General features: G+C 36.5%; 1 protein-coding gene across 12 annotated transcripts in view; it reads left to right on the plus strand.

Annotated features, from left to right (window-relative positions):
- LOC108970440 (polypyrimidine tract-binding protein 1) overlaps positions 1-26,234 on the plus strand; it is a 390,952-nt gene that overhangs the window by 303,277 nt on the left and 61,441 nt on the right. For all 12 annotated transcript variants that reach the window (XM_018935824.1, XM_018935825.1, XM_018935823.1 and 9 more), the window contains one exon: positions 17,252-17,520. In XM_018935824.1, coding sequence (XP_018791369.1) covers positions 17,252-17,520 — 269 coding nt within the window. The remainder of the gene's footprint in view (positions 1-17,251; positions 17,521-26,234) is intronic.

Raw genomic sequence — 26,234 nt, forward strand, 5'->3', positions numbered from 1 at the left:
CTATACTAGAAATTTGAAAAATCCCAAATTTAAAATTAGCCGTTTTAGCGTCTAGGCAACCGGCCGGCATAGTTTTGTCATATGAACCAACAAGGCGTGAATTTTTGTTTTTTTTTTAATTGAAAATATCTTTAAAATATTCGATTAAGTTAAAAAAAAAAAAAAGAATTGAGGAAAAATGATATTGTCGGCTTTTATAAATGGTCAGCGATTTAGGTCTATCTGGCCGAATTCACGGTATCTAGTGCCTCAGTTTCTGAGATACCGTTCTGATATTTTGCATTGCTACTTTTCTCTTGCCGGTTTGTCAAAACCATGGATATCGACCCACCATAGCATACAGCTGTCATACAAATTGATCGACCAAAATCAAGATCATGATATCTTCACTCAATTTCACTGTGATGATTGTTAACGAGGCAGTCAATTAGTTACTTTTAAGTTCCTATTAATTAATTCAAGCCTAATAACAACTAAAAAGCTGCGAGGTTAGACTGTGTTCGACAATTTTTCAATCACAATTCCCTATAGTATCTACATTTTATGTTTGGCATTCTTGGTGTTATATAATGCGCCTAAACGTTTGCTATGTTTTTGGACATTTTTTGTCGCAGATTTCTTAAAAGTTGGCAAACATATTTGCGTTGTCTTTTAATGCCAAGAGAAAGCTAAAACGCTAAAAGAAGCTAAAAATATTTATATGTAATTCCGCAAAACTGTGCAACTGTGTTGTAAATTTTTTATTTTTTTAGATGAAAAAAAAAACGTAAATTTCTATCAAACGGTTTATAAAAAGCCAAAAAATTTAAATAGAATTTAAAATATACGACATGCCTGAATAAAAAAAGTAAATCAAATTCTTGTTTTTTTTTTTTTTTTTTGTTTTTTACTAACTAGTAATTTTTTTAAATCTTTTCTGGGTAAATTTTTAACTTTTATAATACAATTTACACGCAATACTCAGTTAATATACAGTATAGACTAATTTAAACGCAACCACCTGCATTGACCCTAAATACAACCGCAGAGTTTCGACAGCTCGTTAAGCGTGCGTTAGAGGAAGCTATTTCTAGTTTCGTTCAATGCTTTTTTCGCATTTTCCTTTTGTATTATTTTGGTTTTTCGCTTTTAGCGTTGGCGCGTTTTGTTTATTTGCTTTGGCAGCCACAGCGACCGCCTGCTGAAAACATAATATTTATTTATTACTTTACAAAAGACTTTTCTATTAATTAAAAAGCAACAAAACAACACGCTTTACCGTTATACGTGCGCATACACTTGTTGTATACCATGGCTGGCACACTGTTGGCGTGTTGGTGTTGGTGTTGTTGTGTTTAGTTACTCGTTGCTGTTCGATTTAACCGCAAAACGATGATGTGTGGTGGTTAGCTGGTTGAATGGTGGCTCGCTCGGTAGCTACGCTGGTTGATCGCTCGGATGCTTGGTTGCTTAGTTAGTATGGCCGCCAGCGACAGCGTCAACATAGTTTGGTTGCTGCAGAGTAAGGAAATGCAAACAAACGGCAGCTGCGCCACGGCTTTGGCAGCAAAATTTCTGTTCATACACACTCCCGCATAGGGTACGTGTGTGTGCTGGAGCGGCGTAGATAATGCCGAAAATTGTAGTTGCACCTGAAAGGCTTTCACACACATACACACACACACTTATGGCCAACATTTAGCACTCCTGCCCTTGAGCGCTTCATGCACGAATGCGTATGTGTGTGTGTATGTCATAAACAGTGGGAAAAATTGCGGTTGCACGGACTGACGCCGCCGCGTTGCTGTTGCTGAAGCTCCAGCGCTCTTATACAAGCCGTTGTTGTTGTTGCTAGCGTTGTCGCCGGCGGGCATTTTCATTTCACCGCTGCGAAATGAAAGCATGTTGTGCTGCTCAGCGTTGTTGTATTCATTTTTTCTGCTTCTGTGCTTCTATGCTTCCTCTTGTTCGTCTTGCTGCAGCTTTGATTTGTTTTGAACGCTTCGCTTTGCGGTGTAAATGTGCGGTGGCTGGTTTGTTTGCAAATTGCTGAGGAACACGTTGGAAAATTTCTGCTCGCATGCATTTTTCCGTTGAATTACACGAGTGTTGATGCGCGTGTGGCAGCATTAAATTTGCATGAAGCAACGAACTAACCGATTTGTTTGCTTTGTACTAAATCGCCGCCGGCGCAGTTTTATTTTTGCTTGTATCGAAAGAAATTCAAGTTTTTCGCTTGCTCGAAAATATAACGGCTTCTAATGTTCCGAACATGTTACTGTTATGTTGCGCTTCTTCGAGCAGTGTGTTGATGATGGCTTCATTGAGTTTTAATTAGACTAAAATGAAGACGCTTGCTATAATTATTTAAAGCGCAGAAAACTTCATAATTGAAGAAATTACATTGAAAATTTAATTATATTAATAAAACGTCAAAATTATGATTGTTTTGAGGTTTGAAATATAGTTTTAATCCCCGTTATTCATTCTTTATTCAACTCAAATAGTTTGTGTGTTGAATTTGGCACTTTTCCTACTTGTGGCTAGGAAATAGATCTCCCTTAATTATTTGAAAATATTTTTTAATTATTTATTAGCAAATAAGACAGCATCTAGGGTATTAGTGCAAAATTGTATAAAAACGCATGGTTAACTTCGGCTGTACTGAAGCAATAATACCCCACACGGCTGGATTTGTTAAAGGAACTTACGCTAGCGATAAAAACGAATGTTAAGAACTACATCTGAAAACGTTTGCAGCAAAAAAAAAAAAAACAACAAAACAAAAACCGTCTGCGTTGTTTGATATAAAGAGGCATCAACTCGAATTATGGTTTTTTAATAATAGAAATAAGATACAAGGTGCGTTCCAAAGTGAACAGGACTTTAAAACATTTTTTTATTTTATTCAAAATAGTCTCCTTCTGCTTCAAAACAACTTTTCACACGGTCAAAAAGCATGTCGAACGACTGTTTTAGCTCATTGGCCGCCAAAATGTCGGTGCAAGCCTTTTGAATGGCCTCTACGTCTGCATAACGCTTTCCTTTCATGGGCAAATGCATTTTTCCGAAATGGAAGAAGTCGCAGTGTGCATATCAGATGAATACGAAGAGTGATTAATGGTTAAAATGTGATTTTTGGTCAAATAATCATCCTTCGAATGTAGGATTCTGAACAATTTTTGGTAAGCCCAAACGTTCGGTCAAAATGCGATTAATCAATGTTTTCGAGATGTTCAAATTCCATTTCCATGAATTTCAATGATGACTTCGGCTGATTTTTGATGAATTCACGCACAGTTTCGATGGAATTTCCGGTGATCACGGATTTTGATTGGCCCACATTGTTGATCGTCATTTATGTGTTCACGACCACTTTGAAAACGTTGAAACTACTCCTGCACTCTGCTACGGGATAGGCAGATATCTAAAAAATCTTAAAAATATTAAAAAAAGTAGTTTTGAATTTCTAAAACATGGCAAGGTCATTCGTTCCGACAATAAAGAAAAAAACAGCGAAACCTTAAAAGTTTCCTCCACACTTAAAACCCGTTTGTTTTATTACACACATTTGCGACTTCCGATTTTTGATATTCACAACAGCGATTAAACCATTACCATTAAAAGTACTCACGAGTGTGTTCGGCTCTCTTCCGCCACTCGCTTTCATTACGCAATAAATAAATAAAAGCGAAATTAACGCAAAAATAGAAAATTCACACGTGCGACACGGCTTAAATCAACAAAATGGAACAACAAATAAAACATAAGAAATAAAAAAAAGTAAAATAAAAGGAAAACAAAAAAGAAATCGACAAAAAAATCATTAAAAGAACAAACCAAGCAAAATAAAGAAAAATAACAAAAACAGAAAAAACAAGAAAGTTATAAGAAATCTGCAACAGAAGCAGCAACAACAAAGCAACTACATCCAATATTTGTCAGCACAACACAGTCACACAGCCACCCACGCATTCAAGCGTGTATGTCCACATGAAAATTTATATAAACTTATGTCTGTGTGTGTTTGTGTGTGTGTGTGTGTGTGTGTGTGTGTGAAAGCCTGGTGCTAGGACCACTTTGGTGTCTGTATTAGGTTGGTCAACAGCAACGGTGAAAAATCAAATAAAAATAGATTACAACAAAAATAAAAAATAAATTGTGAAAAGAAGTGAGAAAATACAATAACAATGCATAGGAAGACGAGACAAAGTGAAAGAGCAACATTGGCTGAATGGAGAAAAATAACAACAGCAAAAACGAAATTGCTAAATAAACGTGTAAGGACATTTTTATTGTGTGGCATGAACAGAAACGTACATATTTACTTACGTACTTCGCTGGGAAAACAGCAAAGCTGACAGCCGACGCACACAAATACTCACACAAACACATACAAGGACATCGTGCTAATAAATAAATAGAATTATATGCGCATAGGCCTCCACATATACCCTCCACGGGGATCTTTAGCTGAAAGCCAACACTGTAACAGTGGCGAAAAAACGAAAATACAACCAAAATAAGAAGAAATTGTGTCGCATGTCGTGGGTCACGCCAAGAAAATTAGCAAAAGCTGTCGCTTGGTCAACGTGCACCCTTACCGCTGTCTCGTGTGCTTCGCGTCGTCTAAGCCACAACAATGTATTTGAGCGGACCTGTGGAGGCCCGTAAAAGTCGGCTGTAACAATAGATTGTTTCGGTGCGATTGAGGCAAGTGTCGTCTGACGGCGTCTGTGCAACAGTCGACTAACGGTTATATATTTCACGAGCAGTCTGCTTAGGCGCCGACTTTTGACAAACGCACAAAAACAAATACATATGCCACCACACACCGACAACGACGTGACACCGTGCCGCCGTGCCACCGGCCCACACTCTTGTAGCCGCTTCATTTGTGTTTGTTTGTTTGGCGTTTGATGTGTGTTTGCGCTTCGATAACATTGTCAAAGTACATCATACTGTTCGAATGTTCGCCTGACGTCCTAGCGCCTAGGTGTATGCTAGCCATTGAACGTGCGACACACATTTATTTGCCAACTTACATGCCACACGTCAACATGGCAGGCAGACACGTTGCACTAACACGTAAATGTAATAAAAGAATACTGGCGAGCGGACAACACCACAAGTGCCACAACCAATGCCACCACAAGTTACATGTGTATATATTACCTAGAATTTCATTGCATACTTGCGGGCGCCGTCACCCGGCTGCCTTTCGTTGTGGCTTTACTGGCACATTGCAACGGCATTGTTAGAAATTTGACTCACTTACATTGTTGTTTGAGGTCGTGCTTTAGTCTGGACATAGTGTTGTTGTGTTATGTTAAGTTTTTTATTCACCTTTGCGTTTATTGAGTATTTTGTTGTCATTTATTGCTCTCGGCTTGTTTGTTGTCATTTGTGGGGTGTGGTGTGTGTGTTGGTGTTGATTGTTTGTTTATCGGTCGATTGCGGGTTTAATGGCTACACTATGCAACATACATAGATTAGGCGCTGTGAATGCTGCTGGCCGCTGTTAAAAACGCAAACAAGAAGAAGAAGGTTTTGCTAACGCCAAATGGCAGCTCAATGAATGATGTAAAGGTATATTTGCACTAAAGGTGATAAAATCAAAAAAAAAAAATAAAAAAATAAAAATAACTTAACTCATGCTTCTATGACAAATGACAATGACAGCGCTTGAGGTAATAGTAAGTATCTAGAAAATTAAGTTAACAGCGCCAAGATATGAGTTAATATATGTAAATATGATGACGAAAGCAAGGCTGTAACAGCACAAGCAAACTAACAATAAAATCATTTGTCACTGAGACAAAAATATGACAATTGTGACAGAGTCAAGGAGATCTTCAGGGCATATATGTATATATCTAATTATGGAAAACCGTTATCGGCTGAAACTAAAAGATTTTTTCCGAATTTATTATTACTGGAAATTACTGGTAAACTATCGGATAGTTTTTTTAAAAAATCAAAAATTTGTCTACACTTGATTTGGATCGGTGAGTTTGTATGGCAGCGATATGCTATAGTGATGCGATATCGGCTATTCCGACAAATGAGCAGCTTGTTGGGGAGAAAAGGACGTGTGCAAGTTTTCGGAACAGAATATCTCAAAAATTATCACAAAAAAATTTACAATCATTTCATGTATATGTAGACAGAAGGTTTCTTTCGGAGTATAGCTAACTTCATTGCAAAATCAATATATCCTGTTCAGGGTATTCATATTTTAACTCAACTATGACGACTTCTCGAACTGTATGCCCATGTTGTTGCCCATGATTAAAAGAATGAAAGCCATGACCTTATCTCTTACTACACTTGATTTTGATCAAACTAAATCAGCAATTTTCTATTGTAGCAAGTGCTTAGGCGGACTTCCGAGTGCTGACCACTAACAATTGGTCTATCAGACACTTATATTTAATTTCGCTAAATCAACATGTGCTATATACAAAGGAGTACTCCTCTACTATGCTGGCTTATCTCGCTCGGCGCATGAGAAACAACTTGTAGGCGACTAAATTATTGGTTTCGTTCAAAATTATTGACCAGCAACTGCTATTAGCAGCCATTCCGTAAAGTTTTGCATACCAACAGGCGCCAAGCGACAAATTAAAATGCTATTGTTGGCCGTAAAAGAATATTGAAACATAAGCGGACACAAAAGCTGTCGCGGTGAAAATAAATTTTTAACGCTGGAATGCAATTTTATTGTCACTCAGTGCAAATTATTGCTGTTGATTGTTTTGTTACCGCAAATGTGCACTTGCATTGTGGATTGGGTGTGTGAAAGCAGGCGATGAGCGTGGGCACTTCCAGCGACGATAATTCTCGTCAACTGATTTTAAAGGCAAATAATTGTAGTTAATTAAATGTTTAGTATTTTGTTTATTAAATTTTGTTGAATAAACAACGGCATATAACTTTTTTCGCTAAATGCGGCAGAAAATTTTCGAATTGTTGTTGTTATTCTAAATCTGATTTGCCTTAAATTAGTTTTTATAATTTTAATAGTTTATTTAAAATTTATCCTAAGGTTTCTAATGCATATGTTGCATTTTTAAGCTCGAGTACAACATTTTTACTAGAATCGTAGCACAGCTTTAAGCTGGCTACTTTATTAGTACCTTAAGTAGTTCTTAAAAATTTTAATAGTGTATTTAAAATTTACCTTACGATTGTAATGAAAAATCTTCATGTTTAAATTCGAAAACAACATTTTGACTAAAATCGTAGCATATCTTTAGGCTGGCTACTTTATTAGTACCTTAAGTAGTTCTTAAAAATTTTAATAGTGTATTTAAAATTTACTTTACAATTGTTAATGAAAAATCTTCATGTTTAAATTCGAAAACAACATTTTTACTAAAATCGTAGCATACCTTTAGGCTGACTACTTAATTAGTAATAAATTTGCCGTACTTACCTCAACGGGCCTCGAGTTTCCGTTGCAGCAATTACTGTAACGGTGGTTAAAGCTGCACACGCCACTTATTTGCTCAACCGTTACGCATAAATGTTTGCAAAGAGTGGCAAATGAAAGTGCTGACGAGCGATGAAAGCGGCGGCAGCAATGATCAATAATTTTTATTCATTCTGCAATTTACAATAAACAATAATAGCCCATTTACAATTATTACTTACACTTATGCATTCAAATAAGCATAAGGACGCTTTTATTTACACGTACATGCATATATGTCAGTGTGTGTGTAAGTGTTTGCACGAGACTCAGCCACTTTTGCCGCAAGTTACTGTTTCATTTCCGACTGCGCCTTCCGGAGCGAGCTCTTACATAATTTGCATGCGATAATGAAGCGCACACACACACACACCCACACACACGAACATGCATACGCGCCTTAATGGTGTGGCACGCTGTCATTGTGTGCGTATAAGCAGTTATTATTATTAAATAACAATCATACGCACCGTTGCACGGAAAAATGGGAAAATATTGTAATTTATTAATAAGTAGAGGAAGCGAAGCAGCAGCAGCAAGGCAAAGGATGCCGCAGGCGCTCTCATTGGAGTGTGGCGTGCAGCACGGCGCTGGCCACGATGCAGCGAAAATGGCCAATAACTAACAACAACAACAGCATGCTGATTTTGCCCATCATGGCAGCTTGCCAGCGCCAGCGTTGTTGACCGTTGTACAGCTGCTTATTGAAATTTCCACGCGAAAGTGCATGCGCGCGTGTACGTGTGTGTGCGTGAGCGTGTGCTTTTCAATTAATCGATTATGCGGCTGTGTGTGTGTGTGTGGCGGCTACAAATAAACAGATACATAATTGTTTTCTTTTGCCTGCGCTGCCGCGCTTTGCAGTTGTCCGTCCGTGTTGCATTACAAATTGAAAAGTTTACAAAACGTAATTGAGTATCAACGCGCTCACAAGCCGGCCGAGCGAGCGCCTTCCTGCGTCCTGCGTATGACAAAGTGCAGCTTTTAACGGTTGATGTGCAACAATATGTGGCACGTACGCAAAGCAAACCAAAATGAAAACGAAGCCGCGTCAAACGTGCGAGTGCAAAAAATATACTGTATGTGCAACAACAACAAAAAAAGTTGTATGTAAAGATGCGGGGTTTTAGTGCTATCGATTTATCGATTGGTTGTAACGGTTAATTATTTAAATTAAATTANTGTATGTAAAGATGCGGGGTTTTAGTGCTATCGATTTATCGATTGGTTGTAACGGTTAATTATTTAAATTAAATTAAATATATTTCTCAAAGAGTTCATTGTGGCTTTAAGAAGATTTGCAGTCCTTTCGAAGTGCCCTTATGTGATATATAGTGTTTGAAGTGTCTTGGCTTGAAGGCTTCCCTTGTCACGCAGTAAAAACTTATTTTTGATGAACTTGCTTTTTTGAAGAAACATTTCATTTGATATTTAAATAATCGCTTGCTCTTTTTCAAAGTTTTTGGGCGCCCTTGACCTTGTAGTCGATCTTCAAGATGATTTGCGGAGAAAAATATCTAAAAGTGAGGAAATCTTTGGTTTAAAATTATCACAAATCTAAAAACTAAAAAAAATTTAGTATGACTATAGATAAATGCAGCTAATAGGGTATTGACACTAGTTAAAATACTTATTTTTGGCAAAATATCGACTTCCCCAAGAAAGGGTATTTTCAGTGGCTCAAAAAAATATAAATTGTTATTATCAAAGATCATATTCCTTCTATCCTTATCTGACAAATATGTCAAAGAAGACCTTGTGAAAATAAGTAAATCCATCGGTCCAGACATTTCGAAGAAGTTCGAGGAAATATTCGCTCATATCTACTATTTGCCGAATTAACTTCAAATTTTCTGAGGATATTCTCTTAAATATATCGTCACCTAAAATGCAGTTTTTTTTGTTACTGCTTATGATTCACTAAATCATATCAATATATAACAAATAATGTAACCAGTATGTAACCAATACCAATATTTTATAACCAAAACTCAAATTTTGTTGTCAAACATTGTTTTTCCTTCGTCTGTAAACATGTGAAAAGAGTTTTGACGTTATTTTGCATTTTAAGTGCCGATATTTATCTATGAATGTGTATAACCTCTTAATCGATACATGCCTCACATGGCCACTTAAAATATCGTTAACCAAAAATTGTCTGCATTCAAGCATGCAGAACGGCTCAAAGCAGCTTCGAAAATAATTCCCACCTTCCGTTATTATGTGCTGCATGCAATCAACGGTGTAATAAATTAATCGATACATGACACACATCACTACTTGAAGCAACACAAACAAAAGCGCGGAAATATGGAGAGCGTTAAGCATGATGATATGGCAAATATATGATTAATGATAAATGCAATGAAATGATGCAAACCGTTGTAAAGGCATCCGCACAACAACACAACACAGCACACATACAAACATGTACACATTTATATGGATATGCTTCGCATTGTTCTCCATATGCTAAAGTTAATTAATGGTGACAATTTAAATTCATATCCTCGGCACACACACACACGCATGCATGTGCGCTTTGTACTCCCGGGTGTGTTGCAAATTTATTGGTTGTTGTTACACACACACACACCCATACATGCATATACATGTACATGGGTGTATTAATAAATAAACAAATATTTATTATAAATATATGCAGAGGTAACTGAAACAAAGCAACAACAACAACGACAAAGTGTTCCGCAACGGAAGTCTGCGCTCTCACTCTCTCTCTCACTGCATTGCCAATTTGCAACATCGAATTAACTGCCGCCTACCAACTGAGGTCACTCGTTGCTTTGTTGTTGTACACGCGGGCGTTATAGCTGACCGCCTCTGTGACTGCTGCATTTCCTTTTTATTATTATTGATTACAATTAAAATATTTATTCAGTACCGTGTATTAATTAACGGCCTGCCGGGTCTAATAGGTGTTCGAGGTCAACCCACGTGATTGCCGTTCGGTGTGTTTTGAGTGTGAAAAATTGAGGCCGATTTTTCTAGTCATGCCAGTGCTTAATGGTTACGTGTCTGTCATTTATTCGAAAAAAAAAATCGGTTAATATGTCCTTCAGCGGAGGTAGTTGAAAGTTTGATATATTCTTAATATCTCTCTATTGAATTCCTTTGTTCAACTATATGGAATCTCCACTAAATGAACTTTATATCCCATACTTCCGCAGTGACTGAACATATGTCTGAATTTTCTGTCGAATCGGGGAGTAATCGGGCTCTCAATGGAATCGCTCACTCACAAGACTCGCTCTGCTCGAGCTTTGGTAGGCAATTTCCTAGGTTTCAACACGTTTTACTGTATAGTTGTATAAATATATAGTATATCCATAGAACATTTTTCATCTTCCTCGTTATATGTGAGAACCCCCCATCAAACCAAGCTTGCAACCAACCATTTTGAAACATCAGTATGCCACGCGCTTGAGTTTAATTGGTCCACCATTTTGCAGCAAAATTAGTCCCGCACTTAGCACCGTTATGCTCACACTGCTTTCATGCACCATGTTCTTGCAACACTTCGCCAAGTACAGTTTGCTTACAGTTCGCTGCAGGTCAACGTTCCAAATTCGCTGGAAAAAATTAATGACCTGCAGTTATTGAGGAGCGAGTCAGTCGAGTGTCATCAGCGCTCGGTAAAATGAATCTGTTTTGCAAATGAAACGCCGGCGTTGTTGAAATGCTATCTCTATTTTCGTTTACTTTTTTTTTTTTTTTGTTGTTTTTCGTTTTTTCTGCAGCCGCTCGTAATCGGTCAGTGATGCAGTTGCCTTTAGTCAAATCGGAAATTACACTTTTTCATTAGTTCAAAGCGGAAATGAATCCGAAACGAAATTACACACAGCGAATGAGCGAATGAGGGTAAAAGACACAACATGAGTGAATGTACGAAATGGTTTATCACATCACGCTCGTCGCTTTATTTTCACGACAACTGAGTAAGCTTGCGAAGGTTTTTTTTTCAATTTTTTTTTTTTTTTTTTTTTTTTTAATTTTATGCACACATATTTAAATGTCAACTGAGTATTTGTATTCATCAATTTAATTTCAATGAAAGCAAATACTTTTTCGTTATTTTCACTTGACCTTTAGGTGAAAAAATAAATATATTAACGGTAAACAAAGAATTTTCCCTGAGTACACAAATTGCGCTGAAATTTAGAAGAAATCCTTAAAAAATGTTGGTGACCCTCTTAATTGCCACATATTAGTGTTCGTGCTGGCCTGCCAAAATGCAGCGCTCGCATCCTAAATTATCCTGGAAAAGAATATGCTTAGCGTTGCCTTGAACTACATACATATTTATGTAACATGTGTGGCAATTACATAAATTATGCAATAGTTATTTTTCACAATTCGCAGTTACTTTTCTTTTTCGTATTTTCCCCTCTTCAGCATTTTTCTGCAAATTTCATTGATAATTCGAGGCATTTTTTTTTTATTTTTTTTGCTGAGATTAATAAAGTTCCAATTCGATCACATTTTTGCTCCAACTTCTCATTACATTGCATTTTTATACCAAACTTTCACTTCCGATTTTTGTAGAATGTAATTTTCAGCAGTGAATTGGAATTAGAAATCAAGTGCGTAACTAGCGAAAGTTTGAAAAAGTACAAGCAAAAATTTTGCATAGTTTCAGGAGGACTTATTTTGCCTCAATATTACTGAAAAGAAAAAAAAAAAAAACAAAAAGTTTTATATGAGATTTATAGGGTGTTGCCAGCCGCCGAAATTTATATGTATTTTCCAAAAATGGTATCCACGACTTCTTTTGCAGCCACGAATTCCAGCACTTTTTCCACTAAATCAAGTCCTTTGTCATGAATAGCACGTTCAATATTGACGAATAAAGCTTGAACAAAGTCTGGTTTATTCTTAAGAAGTAGTTGCCTAATAGTGTTAAAACGCAATGTTAAATCGCAACTTCGTGAAGGCCATTCAATGTCACAATTTCTTGAAATAATCAAATCTCCAAACTTTTCTCGCAATAATTCAGTTGTTGCACGTGCTGTGTGGCAAGTAGCCCCGTCTTCTTGGAACCAGATGATATAAAGTTCAATTTCTTGCAATAGCGGTCATAAAAAGTTGGTTATCAATCTACACCGCTCTCCATTGGCAGTAACGGTGTCACCAGCTTCATTTCGATAGAAGTACGGACCGATGATTATAGCAGTCCGAAAAGCACACCAATCTGTCAATTTAGTTGAATGTAATAGTTGTTCTTGAATCAAATTTTTTGGATTTTCTTCGTATCCTCATCGAATATGATTTTCTTAAAAAAAATCAATATGAATTTCGAGTCGTTCTGAGGCAAAATCAGAAAATTCGCGACGTTTACGGTGGTCCAATGGCCTGAGTTCTTGAATGAGAACAATTTTCTACGCAAAAAAAAAAACAATGATTTCTCCTCTATTTCGAAAGTAAAGGTAGGGATGCATTTTTGACAAGATCCTCAAAAAAAGTTCGAAGACGTATAATGTAAACTAACTCATTTAAAATTGTCCTTAAACCTGACAAAAAAGACAATATAGCAAATCGAACAAGCAACTGGTATAAATAAAAGAAACTGGCGTAATAAAATATGATAAGATAGAATATATACGAGCTTCTATACTATTTCAATGTGATATTTCTCAATGAGTTGTTTTTCAAATAGACGACATTGCTGAGAAGAGCAGAGTTCGAATCCAACTAGCATAGCAGCGACGAATCGAAGACAGCAACGCAACACGTACTTATCTTATCAAACTTCCGTGAGCCCAAAATAGAGCTTAAGTTATCAGCTTAAAATTATTTAATCGCTACATTAGCGAGAAATAAATTGAAGCGGAACAAACAAAAACTACTAAAATGTAAATATAAAGCTGTCTTCCATCAGTTGAGCACATTTAATGAATTATATTCCATGCGGTTGTTGGACGTTCGCAAATCGCATGAAAAATATGTATTTTCAATTAAAAATTTGCCTCAGAAATGCAACAGGCGAGTGGAAAGCGGGATAAGCGAAGCGAAGCAAGGAAGGCTCGCAGAAAGTGGGTCGCCAACGATGGCAGACAATGCCACAAAGTGGAGGGAGTACACAAGCAATTTCATGCCAAAAACTTTCCGATAAATACACAGCAAATAAACACATACACACATGCATAAAAAAAATAGTTTCAATTATTTATGGTTAAAAAAGTAGGAACTACAGATATACATTCGTAAAAAAAAAATAACGCTTGTGTAACCCGAAGCTTAAAAAAATATGTTTAAATGTAATAATTGCGATTGGCGATTAAATTTTTTGTATTGTTTATTTCTTAGTTTTTTAAGTTTTTTTTGTTGCTTAAAGGGTTAATGGTGTTAATCGTAAATCGCTTTTAAATTTGATGTGTGTCTTTAATGCTATTTATTATTTTAAGTGGTTTAATAGTAAAGCTTATTTCAGGTCATAATTATTTCAAGTTTTTTTAACTAATGTTGGGTGTTCGCAAAAAACTTTTCGTATTTCTTAACATGACAAAATGTGAATGGTTGCTCTGAAGATATACGACTGCAACGACATCTATTGGCAAAATAGGAAACAACTTTTTCGACTACAAAATATTGATATTGAATATTCTGAAAAAATCAAAAATTTACCAAAATCCAAATAGATATGACGGCTTAAACAAACTTTTATTGGAAGAAATTTTTTTTATCGTTTTTGTAAATGTCACAATGCATTTAAAAATAAAATGGAGCTGGTTGAATTGATTTAGAAGGAAGTAAGCAAAAGCTATTTGAGATATCGATTTAAATTTTCTTTTACTTTCACATTAGGTCTGTCCCATAAGAGTACTTCAGACCTCATTTCCTTCAAATCATCTGTAATTATATCGGCTTTATAAACTAATAAGTACTCCTCTAAGACATTAATTCAAAGTAGAGCACCCCACAGTACTGTGGCGGGCTTAAAGCCAGTAATTGAAGTGCATCATTTTTATTTTTATTTCTGAAATCAACAACTCATATATAAATAATGTAATTATATTAAAATAGTGCATATGAGCAAACGTACATACATACATAAGCCTACATTGAGTGCGACGCAAGTATCGCTTGTAGCGACAGCTGCCGACGCGTCCAAATATTTCCAGCGAGATGCAGATAAACAGATTTGTCCTGCCAACATTTTTTGGGGTGCGAGCTTGCTGCCGGCGATGTGTGGCGTCCGGCTAAATCTCCTTTTTTATTTTGTATATTCTTTTCTCCTTTTTTATATGTTTTTTTAGTTATTTTTTATTGTTATTTTTCACACCAGTGTTGTTTTTCTTTGTCACTTTGGCGCCCAGCACATTAAATTTGGTTGTGTATTTAAGCGAATGCAGATACATACATATATACGTATAAACATTAATGTTTGTAACGCTATTTGTGGCTGCGGCTGGGAAAATAAGCCGGAAGCACAGCTTTTAGGCTCGTCGCTTTTTGTCGCGCTCACATGCACCTCATCTATCTGTGTGTGCGTGTGTTTTGGTATGCAAGAACTAAAAAATATAAGTAAAAACTTGTCAGAAAATGTTTAACGTTCTCACAGTGTTACCAGATTATTGGGAAAAATAACGAAATGAAAGGATTTGCTGTATTAAAATTCCAAAGAATTTAATTCCACGAAATAAGTAAACAAGAAACGCCGGTAACCCTATAAAAAATTGGGTAGTCAAAAAAGTCTTTCTTATTTTGTCGATAAATGTCGTTGAACTCGATTAATTAACTAGTTAACTAGTAATAGGAAAAGACTTTTTCTACTACAAAATTTACCTGTATAAATTATCAGCGTGACGAGCTGAGACGTTTAAGTTATGTCCGGCTCTCTGTATATATGACATATCGATCTGAAATTTGGCACAAGAACTTGTCTTCACCAAAAATTGCTTATCTATCGAAATCGCTTGTATCGGATGATTATAGCATATACCTGTCATACAAACTGAACGATCGGAATGAAGTGCTTGCAAGGAAAACTTTCTTATTTGGCAAAATATCTTTACGATATCTGGCATAGATTATTGACCAAGACTAAGCTACAATATCCGAACATATTGTTCAGATCGGACAACTATAGCATATAGCTGTCGAACAAACTGATCAATCAAAATCTATATAAAGATATTTGTTAACCCTTTTTTTATACAAAATGCACTTGTGAAGCGTAGTATAGCTTCAATGCAGGCGAAGTTAACTTGTTTTGTTCTTTTCTGCATATTTGTATCAAATAAAATCCATATGGTAACACTGCTTAAAAATATTTGCACGCCAATGTACATGTGATATATAGTATGAGCTTATGAGCAGCTAAGCATTAGCAATTCACCTGCAAACACCTCGGAGGCACTCACACACACACACGAGCCCTCGCGCATTCGCTGTCACTCGTAAATGCCGAGTAACCTTTCAGCGTAATCCCATGCAAATGCACCTGTCCGTTCGCTCGTTCTCGCTTTGCCGTCTGCCGACTGGTTAGCTCTCATTGACTAAGTGTCTGGCTGACTAACAGACTAACGGACTAACGCACTTGACTAGTGACTAGTTGACTAACTGTCGAGTGGCCGAGGCCGGCCATTCAGGCTGTGCCACCGTGTCGGCATTGTCTGTTGCAAAAGTTCACGCCAGCACAGTGGTCGCGTTGCATGAAAATGTGGCAATTGTTGTAATTTCTCACCAACTGCCGCGTCACCCGGCCTTTGCATGCTTGTTATTCTTGTTTTGGTGTGTTAGTATTTATTTGTTGTATTGTTGTTGTGCTGTTGTCACCATTGTTAGTTTTTGTGCATAAATAAATGCTGGCAACATTGTACAAATAGCGGAGGATTAAAGTATTTACCCCAGTGAGTGCAACATCCTCGTACAGACACCCACACACACATACACCTCTACAAATACACATATGCGCTCATAAAACTTGCCCAAAATAGCTTGTGCAATATCCTTACTTATGTCGTCGTTTGCCACACAAACATGCAACATGCCACTTGTCGGCATCTATTTTTGCAGCTGTTTGCCGCACAACATCGTTGATGTGCAACATTTCAGGGATTTCCTTGCTGACGTCTGAAGTGGCTTAAATTTTTTATAAACATAAAGTATGTCTTGTGGCACGAGCTTTCTGCCTGCCGTAATGTGCCACAGTGCCTTGCATGGGTGCAGCGCGTAGCTACAAGTGCTGTGAACAACTCGAGCTACTTGCTACCCAGCGTGTTGCATGGGGAATTTAGTCGTAAAATGTGTGGCATTTACCACTGGCACGTCACCCAGCCATTTGCTGCAGCTCTCATTTGCCACATCTGCATACGCATACATACATAGGGGCTCAAATTCCTCATATGCACGGCGTTTTTATGTGCCACCAGAGATGTGGCACTAGCATGGGTGACGCATTTTTTAGTGAGTGTGTGTGTGTGTGGCAAGGTATGAAAAAATTTATTGCCGCCATAAAAATGTATTGTTTGGTGACAGTAGCACCTCACACATGCAAACTTTTCTATATATGTATATATGTATATACACACACATATACATATATGAAGCTTTATACAAACGTGATATAAAGTTTGATTACCCTCATTCAAATATAGCGTTAATTAGCTGCCGCTTGCAGGTGAGAACCACATTCAAAGTGTTTAAGAGTGCGATAAGCCACCCCTACACCCACTATTCTTTCTACCAAAGAATTTTTAGTTAAATATCTATTGCACTTTTAATAATTATTTCCGAAAACAAAAAAATTAATTTTTATACTATTTTGACTATTTTTAGGCAAACCATCAAAAGTCATACACTTGCGTAACATTCCAATTGAGTCCAGCGAAGCAGATGTCATCTCATTAGGTGTACCGTTCGGTCGCGTCACAAATGTGCTCGTCTTGAAGGGCAAAAATCAAGCTTTCCTCGAAATGGCCGACGAAGTATCCGCGACATCTATGGTCTCATGCTATACCGTTACACCGCCACATATGCACGGACGCATGGTTTATGTACAGTTTTCCAATCATCGCGAATTGAAGACAGACCAGAGTCACAACAATGTGAGTACTCAATGAAAATCTCATTTAACCATTTTTTATGATTGTCAAGAGGATTTAGAGAGTGATCACTTTCGACGTTCCATATATTTTTTAAGAACACAGAAACTTCAAAATTTAATGGGGAATGTTCATTAGCATTCGAAAGAACATTTTTTGCTCCAAGCCTGAATCGAAGCGGGATTGTCCGCTTAGACTTTAGACTTTACATATCTCCAAATAAAGCTTGATATTTCAAGGTCTTGGTGGCTAATGTAAAACTATTTAATCACCGAAGTGTTCTCTCAGTAAATCCATTGATTGATGGCACCGTCTTGTTGAAACCAAATAACCAAATGTCGCCGAGATCACGAACTTCAATTTCAGGCACAAAAAAAGTCGGTTATCACCGGCATCATATTTGAAGAAATATATACCGATAATTCCACCGACCCACAAACTACAACAAACCGTTTTTTTCGTCCGAAATGCGGCAATTTTGCTTTTTTATTGTATACCCATTTAGCAAGAGATGGGGCTCAAAGTTTAGTAAAATTTGGCTCGAAAACTTCGGAACCTTTTAGAACTTTTCCAGAGCACATAGATCAAAGCGATGTCACGTAGGAAGGTCCTTCAATCATTACCTGAGAGATCATATATTGTAGTAAAAGGTTGTTTTAGTTTTGAGATAATTTTAAGCAGAAAATACTGGCTTGCTAACAGACACCCTTTTTTGGAGGTCCTTCTGAAGATCGACTGTTTTTTCGGAGTTTTTGAAGTGTCTTCCTCGTTGTTGTTATTATTTTTATTTTTTTGTAACGGTTATAAAGTCCACGATTGAGAGGTAAGGTTCATCGAAGTCGTCCAACAGTAGGCATAGAAGGGAGAGGAGCGTCAGATGGTGGTTAGTGTCATGCGAGGACGCGTCGCATGCTATACGTATATTTGGTACGTCTGGGTCGAATCGAAACAAAGGTACGCAAGGTTCACTCTCGATTCTTGCAGAAACTGCAGGTCATTGCCTGCAATAATCGTGGTTTGACTGCAAGTACGCCATTCACTGAGAGGAAGTCGATAAAATGTTTATGTCTCCCTGTGTCGGACAGGGCAAGTCTGAAGTTAGTGGCGTCCGAAGTCTGGTCAGCGTATTGTACCATGTCGGCGGCGTAGTTAAGGAAAGACCTCTTGATGTTCCAAGAAGACAGTTCCGCTTTAAGCAGGCGACTACAGGGATAGTTTCTACGAAAAGACCCCAGCAGAAACTGCGTGAAAAGAAGTTTATTATGCTCACTAACTGGAAGCTTACTCTGTCCCTTTTGTCCACATCGCAGAACTCGGCAAATATCCGTGTGCCTGTTGCTGCTTTAAATACCATTTTTAGTTTAACGAGTGTTCTTTTGGCGCTCGCATAAAGGAAAGCTGAACATGATACCACTTTCTCTATTACTGTTTTTATTGTGATATTCAAACATAATTCGCTATTTCAATAAATATTTTTGGCAAATAGTCGCGCTCAAATGTATGCCTCTACACCCTGACACACACATAAGTGTGGCAAAGAGTAAATAATGCAAATGAAAATTCATGCAAACACGAAATGAATACCTATGAATGTCATTTAATTAAAATATCCCAATTCAGCCCAAATATGGTTACAACCATAATTGCGAGTATTTGCGCGCAATGACGTCATTTATCAACCAACACAACAACAAGGCTGGGATTTGCATCGTTGTCCCTCGGTTGTTTGCCAAAAGCACCGCAAAAGGTGGCAAACTCGACACTTTTTAATTAATCACAATTTGTAACAAATTATACCCGAAGCATTCGCTAAATCACGCACGGATTCCACACATACACAGACACAACACTAACATATGCCTGGAATCTAGCGCTTTGTCCTACGTGCCACACATTGTTCAAATTCAAAATTTTCGCTCGTTATTTGGGTTTCAACCCTCGAAATGTCGCCGTAATTTGAAATTTAAGCCAACACGTTTTGAAGTGCTCGCTTGGAATTAAAGCAAATGCTGCGCTGTTTGTTGTATTTGCGTAGAGCCACTCACGTTAGCAAACGCTTAACTGCTTGACTTTGTTGCTGTTGTCCGCTTGTCACCTGGCTGTGTTTGAAGCGAAGAGGTCAAAGCATATTTAGCCAAGCGCTGAGGTGTCTGCTAAGACGCCGCAATAGGCCAGTAAGTCAGTCACGCAGCAACCTGCTGTCAAGCAGACACTGACAGACGGTCCGTCAGTCAGCCGGTGTGGACGTCAAAGTGTTTTTGTTTGTAAATATGTGTACAATCACATTTTAATATGTGAACCCACATGAATGGCAGCCTCATCTCATTTTGTGAGTGCGCTGGGGCTTTGCTTGAATGAATTGGTATGTGCGAGTTGTCTTTTTAGGTTAAAGAGCAAATGACCGTCTGTTACATGCCACTGATTATAGCTAACATGTTGGATTGCTTTATTTGACTCCGCCGTCCTAATTTTTTGTTTGGTTTTGGAATTCATTATTACTTACTGTCCATTTTTCGTCTCAGCACTACGTGGCCTACGTCAGATGGGAATTATATATTTTCAATTTTATGTAACTAAAGTAAAGTTTTGTAGTGGTTGTACTTTAGAAAGTATTATAAAATGTTTCTAAAAAGAAATTTACTAATTAAAAATATAGATCTGTAATACTTACACTGGAAGAAATTTAAAATTAAACTTCAATTGAAGCTTTTGAGCTTTCGCCTGAGCTTGGAATTTTCCTATAAGCTTTTGCAGTAGGAATATCCGAACCTAGTAATTGCGTTACTGTTACAAATTGCTAAGTACACATCAGTTTAAGCTTTTGAGCTTTCGTATAAACTTTAAAATTTTCCTATCAGCTTTCACGGTTGGACTATCAAAACCCGGTAACTACGTTACTGTTAGATATGTCTAAGTAGACTTCAGTTTAAGCTTTTGCGCTTTCGGCTAAGCTTTGGATTTTCCTAAAAGCTTTCACAGTGGGAATATCAAAACTCGATAACTACGTTACTGTTACGTATTGCTAAGTACATTTCAATTTAAGCGTTTCTCTTAAGCTTTGAGTTTTCCTATAAGCTTTCATATTACGAATATTAGTACTCGAAAAATGCATTCCTGTTTCAATTTATGCTATGTGCACTACTGTTTAAGCTTTACGGCTTTTAATTGACCTTTTGAATTTTCTTACACCCTTCCGTTATCGACCGATCGAAGAACCCACTGAATTAATTATTGGTTAGGAAATTAAAGCTCAATCTAAATCCAATAATATATATGTATATAGTTGTTCGTTTCATCTTGTAGATCTATTTCAACTATATCGCTTAATTATCATTGCAATTAGCCCCATCCTGTATATATTCCATACCTGTATTGCCCAGGTGTATATTCTTTGAAATAAAGCCATTATAAAATATTTCTTCTCAGTTAATTACTAAATGTCAATTAATTGTTAATAAAGAAATTTTCAGTTGTGAGCAGTCATCAAAAAATTATAGGTTATATTGTCGCAACCGATATCAAAAATGCACCATTAACTAATGACGCTGTGAAAACTATCAGCTGTTGCTCGCAATCACTCTCGCATTTTCTCACCTGTGTGCGCCGTCATGAGCATTCACTTCTTGTTGTTGCACTTGAGTGCAAGTGTTGAAAACATCACACGATAATTACAAATGGCATTCCCAAATACCATTTACCTGCACTATTATCATGTTTCTCTGCTCGTTTGTCCTTCGAAAGCGTTGAAACGATACCAACATGAAGCGTTAGGCCAACGCCATTACCTACACGTCTACCAAAAGCGTATAAGATATCAGCGCCTGCATGCAGGCAACACTTTGCCTACTTGAATTTCCAATAATGTGTATATTGTTTATTTGCCTTGTATTCAGCTGCCAATTACGCCGATTACACAAATTGTATTATAACAGTAAGGGGCAATGAGTAAATATATTTGCATATTAACTACCTACATATAGAGCAAGTGGTATTTAGATGACATATATACCTATGTGGAGCACTTAATGTGGGTACCGACATGAACTTTGCATACATTAAGGCTTCGGGCGGTGTTGTCTTGTCACACGACTCTAGTCTGTTGCATGTCATCACGAAGCATTTGCTGTTCGCGTACTTGTTAATGCAGCTAATTCTTAGGGCATATGCATGCCAATAATGTATTTGTATTGTACAGTTAGTTACAACAACAACAACTACATATGGAACAGTAAGTTCGCCTAGCGTCTGCTATTCTGTTTATCAGAACTGAATTGAGCAAAGGCAAGTGCTCATTAGTATTGATCGTTGAAGTTTTTCGCCTGTGACTTTATCGTCGTGTGCCGATTACATAAAAAAAAAGCTTGTGAAAGAATTTTCATATATAAATACTATAAAACCGTTGTTTACTGTAGTACGCCACAAGTAAGCAATGTTTTTGTTGCAATTTTGGGAGATCTCTGTAGAAAAGTTCTATTTCATTATAGTCACGTTTAGATCAAGCTAAAGATAGTTTTAACGTCGTAAACAGGGTATATTAAGTTTGTTCCGACGTTTGTTACACCCAGCCTTGTCCTTCTGTCTATATATAATATGACCGAACTAGCCACTCCTTTTTTGAGGTATCGATATTAAATTTTGTATACGTCCTTTTCTTCTCAAGAAACTGCTTTTATGTCGGAATCGTCGATATCAGACCACTATAGCATATAGCTGCCATACAAACCGATCGATCGAAATCAAGTGCTTGTATTAAAAACTTCTTCATTGGACGATATATATCCACGAAATTTGGCACAAATTTTTATCCAAGACTGCGCTACAATATTTGAATATATCGTTCGGATCGGATCTCTATAGCATATAGCTGTCATACAAACTGACCGACAAAAATCAAGTTATTGTATGGAAAACTTTTTAATTGACCAGATATGTTCACGATCTTTGGAATAGATCATTGTACAAGGCAACGCTACAACCTCCAAAAATATTGTTGAGACCCACCCACTCTAAAGAGGTATTTCAGGAATTAAAAAAAAAAAAACATTGCCTACTTGTTTGCGCCAAGACTAGTCTATACAAGATAATGTTTTTTTTTTTATAGTTTTGTTTGTTTAGAAGCGAAACACCTGTTATATTAAAGCTTCGGTGCAGTCGAAGTTGATGTTGTTAGACCAAGCCAATACCTTTACCGTCTGGTTATTTTCATGATCACCTATGGTCATGAATAATTTCATGAAATTTTATTTGGGTGTTGTTTTTTCATATTAAATTTACTCTATACAAACACGCAAATACATGTTTGATATCAAATACATTTCGAATGACATTTACTTTGAAGAGCTTTTAAAAAATTCACATTACAAGCATTATTTATTCAAGAGATAATTAGTCAAACCCGCATGTGTGTATGTGGACATAGACTGTCGCCCATGTATTTGTAAGCTGAATTAAGCTTGTAATCCGCTTTTGCCACTCCTGCCATGGACGCACACACACACACACACACATTTATATATGTCTATATGTATGCATGTTAGTAAAAAGACTTGCTTGCTTTCCATTGCATTTGTTTTCGTATTTGTATGCTGCTCAACGCTCACCCGCTTACACACACTTGTGCAAGCATATATTTTTGCGTTGAACCCTTTTAACCCTTTCAACTAGTGCTTCTTCTGCCGATTGCTGTTGTGGCAGCTCAAAAATTAATTTATCAAAATTACCCACAAAAACAATCACACGTCACATTTGATCCCTAAAAACAGTCGCAACAGCTCGAAATCCCCCAACTAATGTACACACACACACACATACACGCCTACCACCTTAACACACATACGCTCGGCAATAAGTAAAACAACAAACAAATTTGTATTGTGTGTGTGATTTGGTTTGTCGCTACCTGTCTCTCGGCTGCTTCACCTTTTGCCATTAGTGCGCATCACATGCTGAGGCACTCGCCACCCCTGCGCCGCGCACTGCCGAAATGGTTCAGTCATCACCGCCCCACTTATCCGTCAATCTGGACCGCAGCTGCATTCATCTTCATTCATTTCTTTAGCAATCTCCAGTCGGAATCTGTGAACTCGGCAGCGTCTTCGGCGCATCCACTTTTGGCAGCAGAAATCCCCGGAAATCCATATGCTCGCAGCCACCAGTGCGCCAACTGTCTTCGCAATTCACTGAGTGTTTCGCCACACACGCACACAAAGGCATACACTTGAGCACTCCTAAGCATGTGTGTGTGATTGTTAAGATCTTCACGTGACATATTGCTTGCTTCAGTTGTGCGCTTCTTTTACATTCTTTTTGGTCCCATCGTACGTGTATGAATATTTATTTTTATATCTCTTTGTTGTTTTTGCTGTTGTTTTTTTCCTACTACCGAAATATCTAGCAAAAAAAATTTCGGCCCAAACAAGCTGCGCCACAAGAATAGCTGCCAGTCAGGGGAGCTCCGATGATTTGCTTGCTTTGTGCTCGTATGTGTCAGCAATAGTGGTAATTGTTGTTGTTGCCAACATTGCTTAGCTGATTTGCTTGCCTTCACTGCTATTGTTGTGCTGTGCCGACATGTCTTTGTCAGTGCGCGTTTGCGTAGCTGTGTGTGTGTGCTTGAACAGATGATTGCAAAATCCTGTTCTATGAGGGTTAAATCCCCGAAGGTATATGAGAAATATTCGTAATGCACACACCTTGAAATGGAAGTATGTAGTTGGAAATTGGAACGATGCACACATGGAATTGTTAAACATGTCTTTGTGTGTCACATACGTATTTTTATATGGTATTTGTGCAAGCGGAAACGCAATCTAACAAATATTTATCAAAATTTAAACGAGAAAATTCTTGCAGTGAAAATATTGCAAGCATTGAAGAAAGTGCAAGCAAGGTGCCAATATCATAAAAAAATTTAATTTTGATTATTTTATTCTCAACATATTTCTTTTATGTCCTCACCTCTTTCGGTTCTTAAAAAATATGAATTTAAATATAATATTTTGAAAGGGTGGCAGCCCCCTAAAATTTTTCATAATTCTTTCTAACTTAAGATACCTAAAATTCCTTTAGTCATATGCTAAAGTCAAAAAAAAATAATAAATCTGTATATGTATATTTTAAATAACGTGGCATCACCATAAGATCATATTTTTATTTTATTATTACAAAACATTTTTATTATGTTTTTTCTTTTATTTCTTCGAAAAATATCCATTTAAGTATTTTGAAAGCGTGGCAACCCTAAAAAAATTTCACAAAATTGTCACGAATTTTTTTTTTTTTTAACTTAAATTTCCTAACAACCGTTTTGCCATATTATAAACTATTTAAAAAAAAACATGTATATACAGCAAATCAGATGGCATCATCCAAAAATTTTATTTCATTTTTATTACATTCATTACGAAACACCCGTTTGAAATCCTCTCCATATATTTTCTCTTTTGTTTCTTCAAAAAGTATGCATTTAAATATTTTTAAAGTGTGGCAACCCGCAAACTTTTTCCTGAAATGTTATGATGCCTGTAAACCAGTTTGTCAAATGCTAAAACTTAAAAAAAATGTATCATCATAAAATCGTATATTAATTTTTATATTCTTTACAAAATACTTCTTTTGTGTCCTGCATACAAGTTTTATATTCAGTTCTTTCAGAAAATATTCTTTACAAATTTTGGAAGTATGGCAACCCCCAAAAGTTTTTCATAAAATTTCCTTTCTCTTTAATTTCTTACAAAAAAAATTGTATCTGCCTAAAAGTGTAGAAATATTTAAAAGAATTTTATATATTTGAAATCAGTTGGGAACATAATAAAATTATTTATGGTTGTTCTTATTTTCTTTACAAAATACTACTTTCAGGCTACAGGCTTTACATTTTGTTACATTACAAAATCCATTTAAATGTTTAGAAAGTCTGGCAACCCTAAAAATTTATATTAAAATTTTTTTGATACTAAACTTTTTATCGAATTTGAGGCAAATATATTATTAATTATTATTAATATTATTGTATTATTACACAACATGGCAACCTAACAAAATAACTTTTCAAACGCGAATTTTTCAATAACAAATAATATTTTTTGTTTTAATTTTCAATAAAACATGTGATAATTATGCCAACCTTTTACCATTCAGAATACAAGAATATACCAGAATTTGTATAAAATTTAAAAATATCTAGATAGTGAGCCTCAATATCATACAGAGAATATGTTGGGTGTCAATCTGAAATTGTGAAATAAATAAACATAATCCCATAATGAGGTATACTCACACTGAGCTTTGTAAAGGAAACGAAGGCATATATCTAGGCGGATTACTTAAACCCAGACATTAACGAGCCATTTTGCATTATTTGTCACCTTTTTGCATTGGGAAAAGTTTAACAAGCACCGACCAAATTTAAATAAAACAAATGCGCCATAAACCTAAATCAACGGACCTACAACACACATAAATCCTTAAATCCTATGAGCAGCACATAGCACTTGCTTGGTGTGTTCTATTTGCCATTTTGGTCATATGGTATTTTCGGCTTTTCTTCTCACTTCTATTTATTTTTCGTTATTCTTTGTTTTTCTATGTTTCTTTGATTTCTATTTTTTTTTTTTTTTCTTTGATTTCTTTTTTTTTTTTTTTTTTTTTTTTTTTTTTTTTTTTTTTTTTTTTTTTTTTTTTTCTAATATTCCTTGTTAGCTGGCTTATTTTATGCT

Source organism: Bactrocera latifrons, unplaced genomic scaffold (genome assembly GCF_001853355.1).
Source record: "Bactrocera latifrons isolate USDA-ARS-PBARC rearing strain unplaced genomic scaffold, ASM185335v1 scaffold_3, whole genome shotgun sequence".
Lineage (NCBI taxonomy): Eukaryota > Metazoa > Arthropoda > Insecta > Diptera > Tephritidae > Bactrocera > Bactrocera latifrons.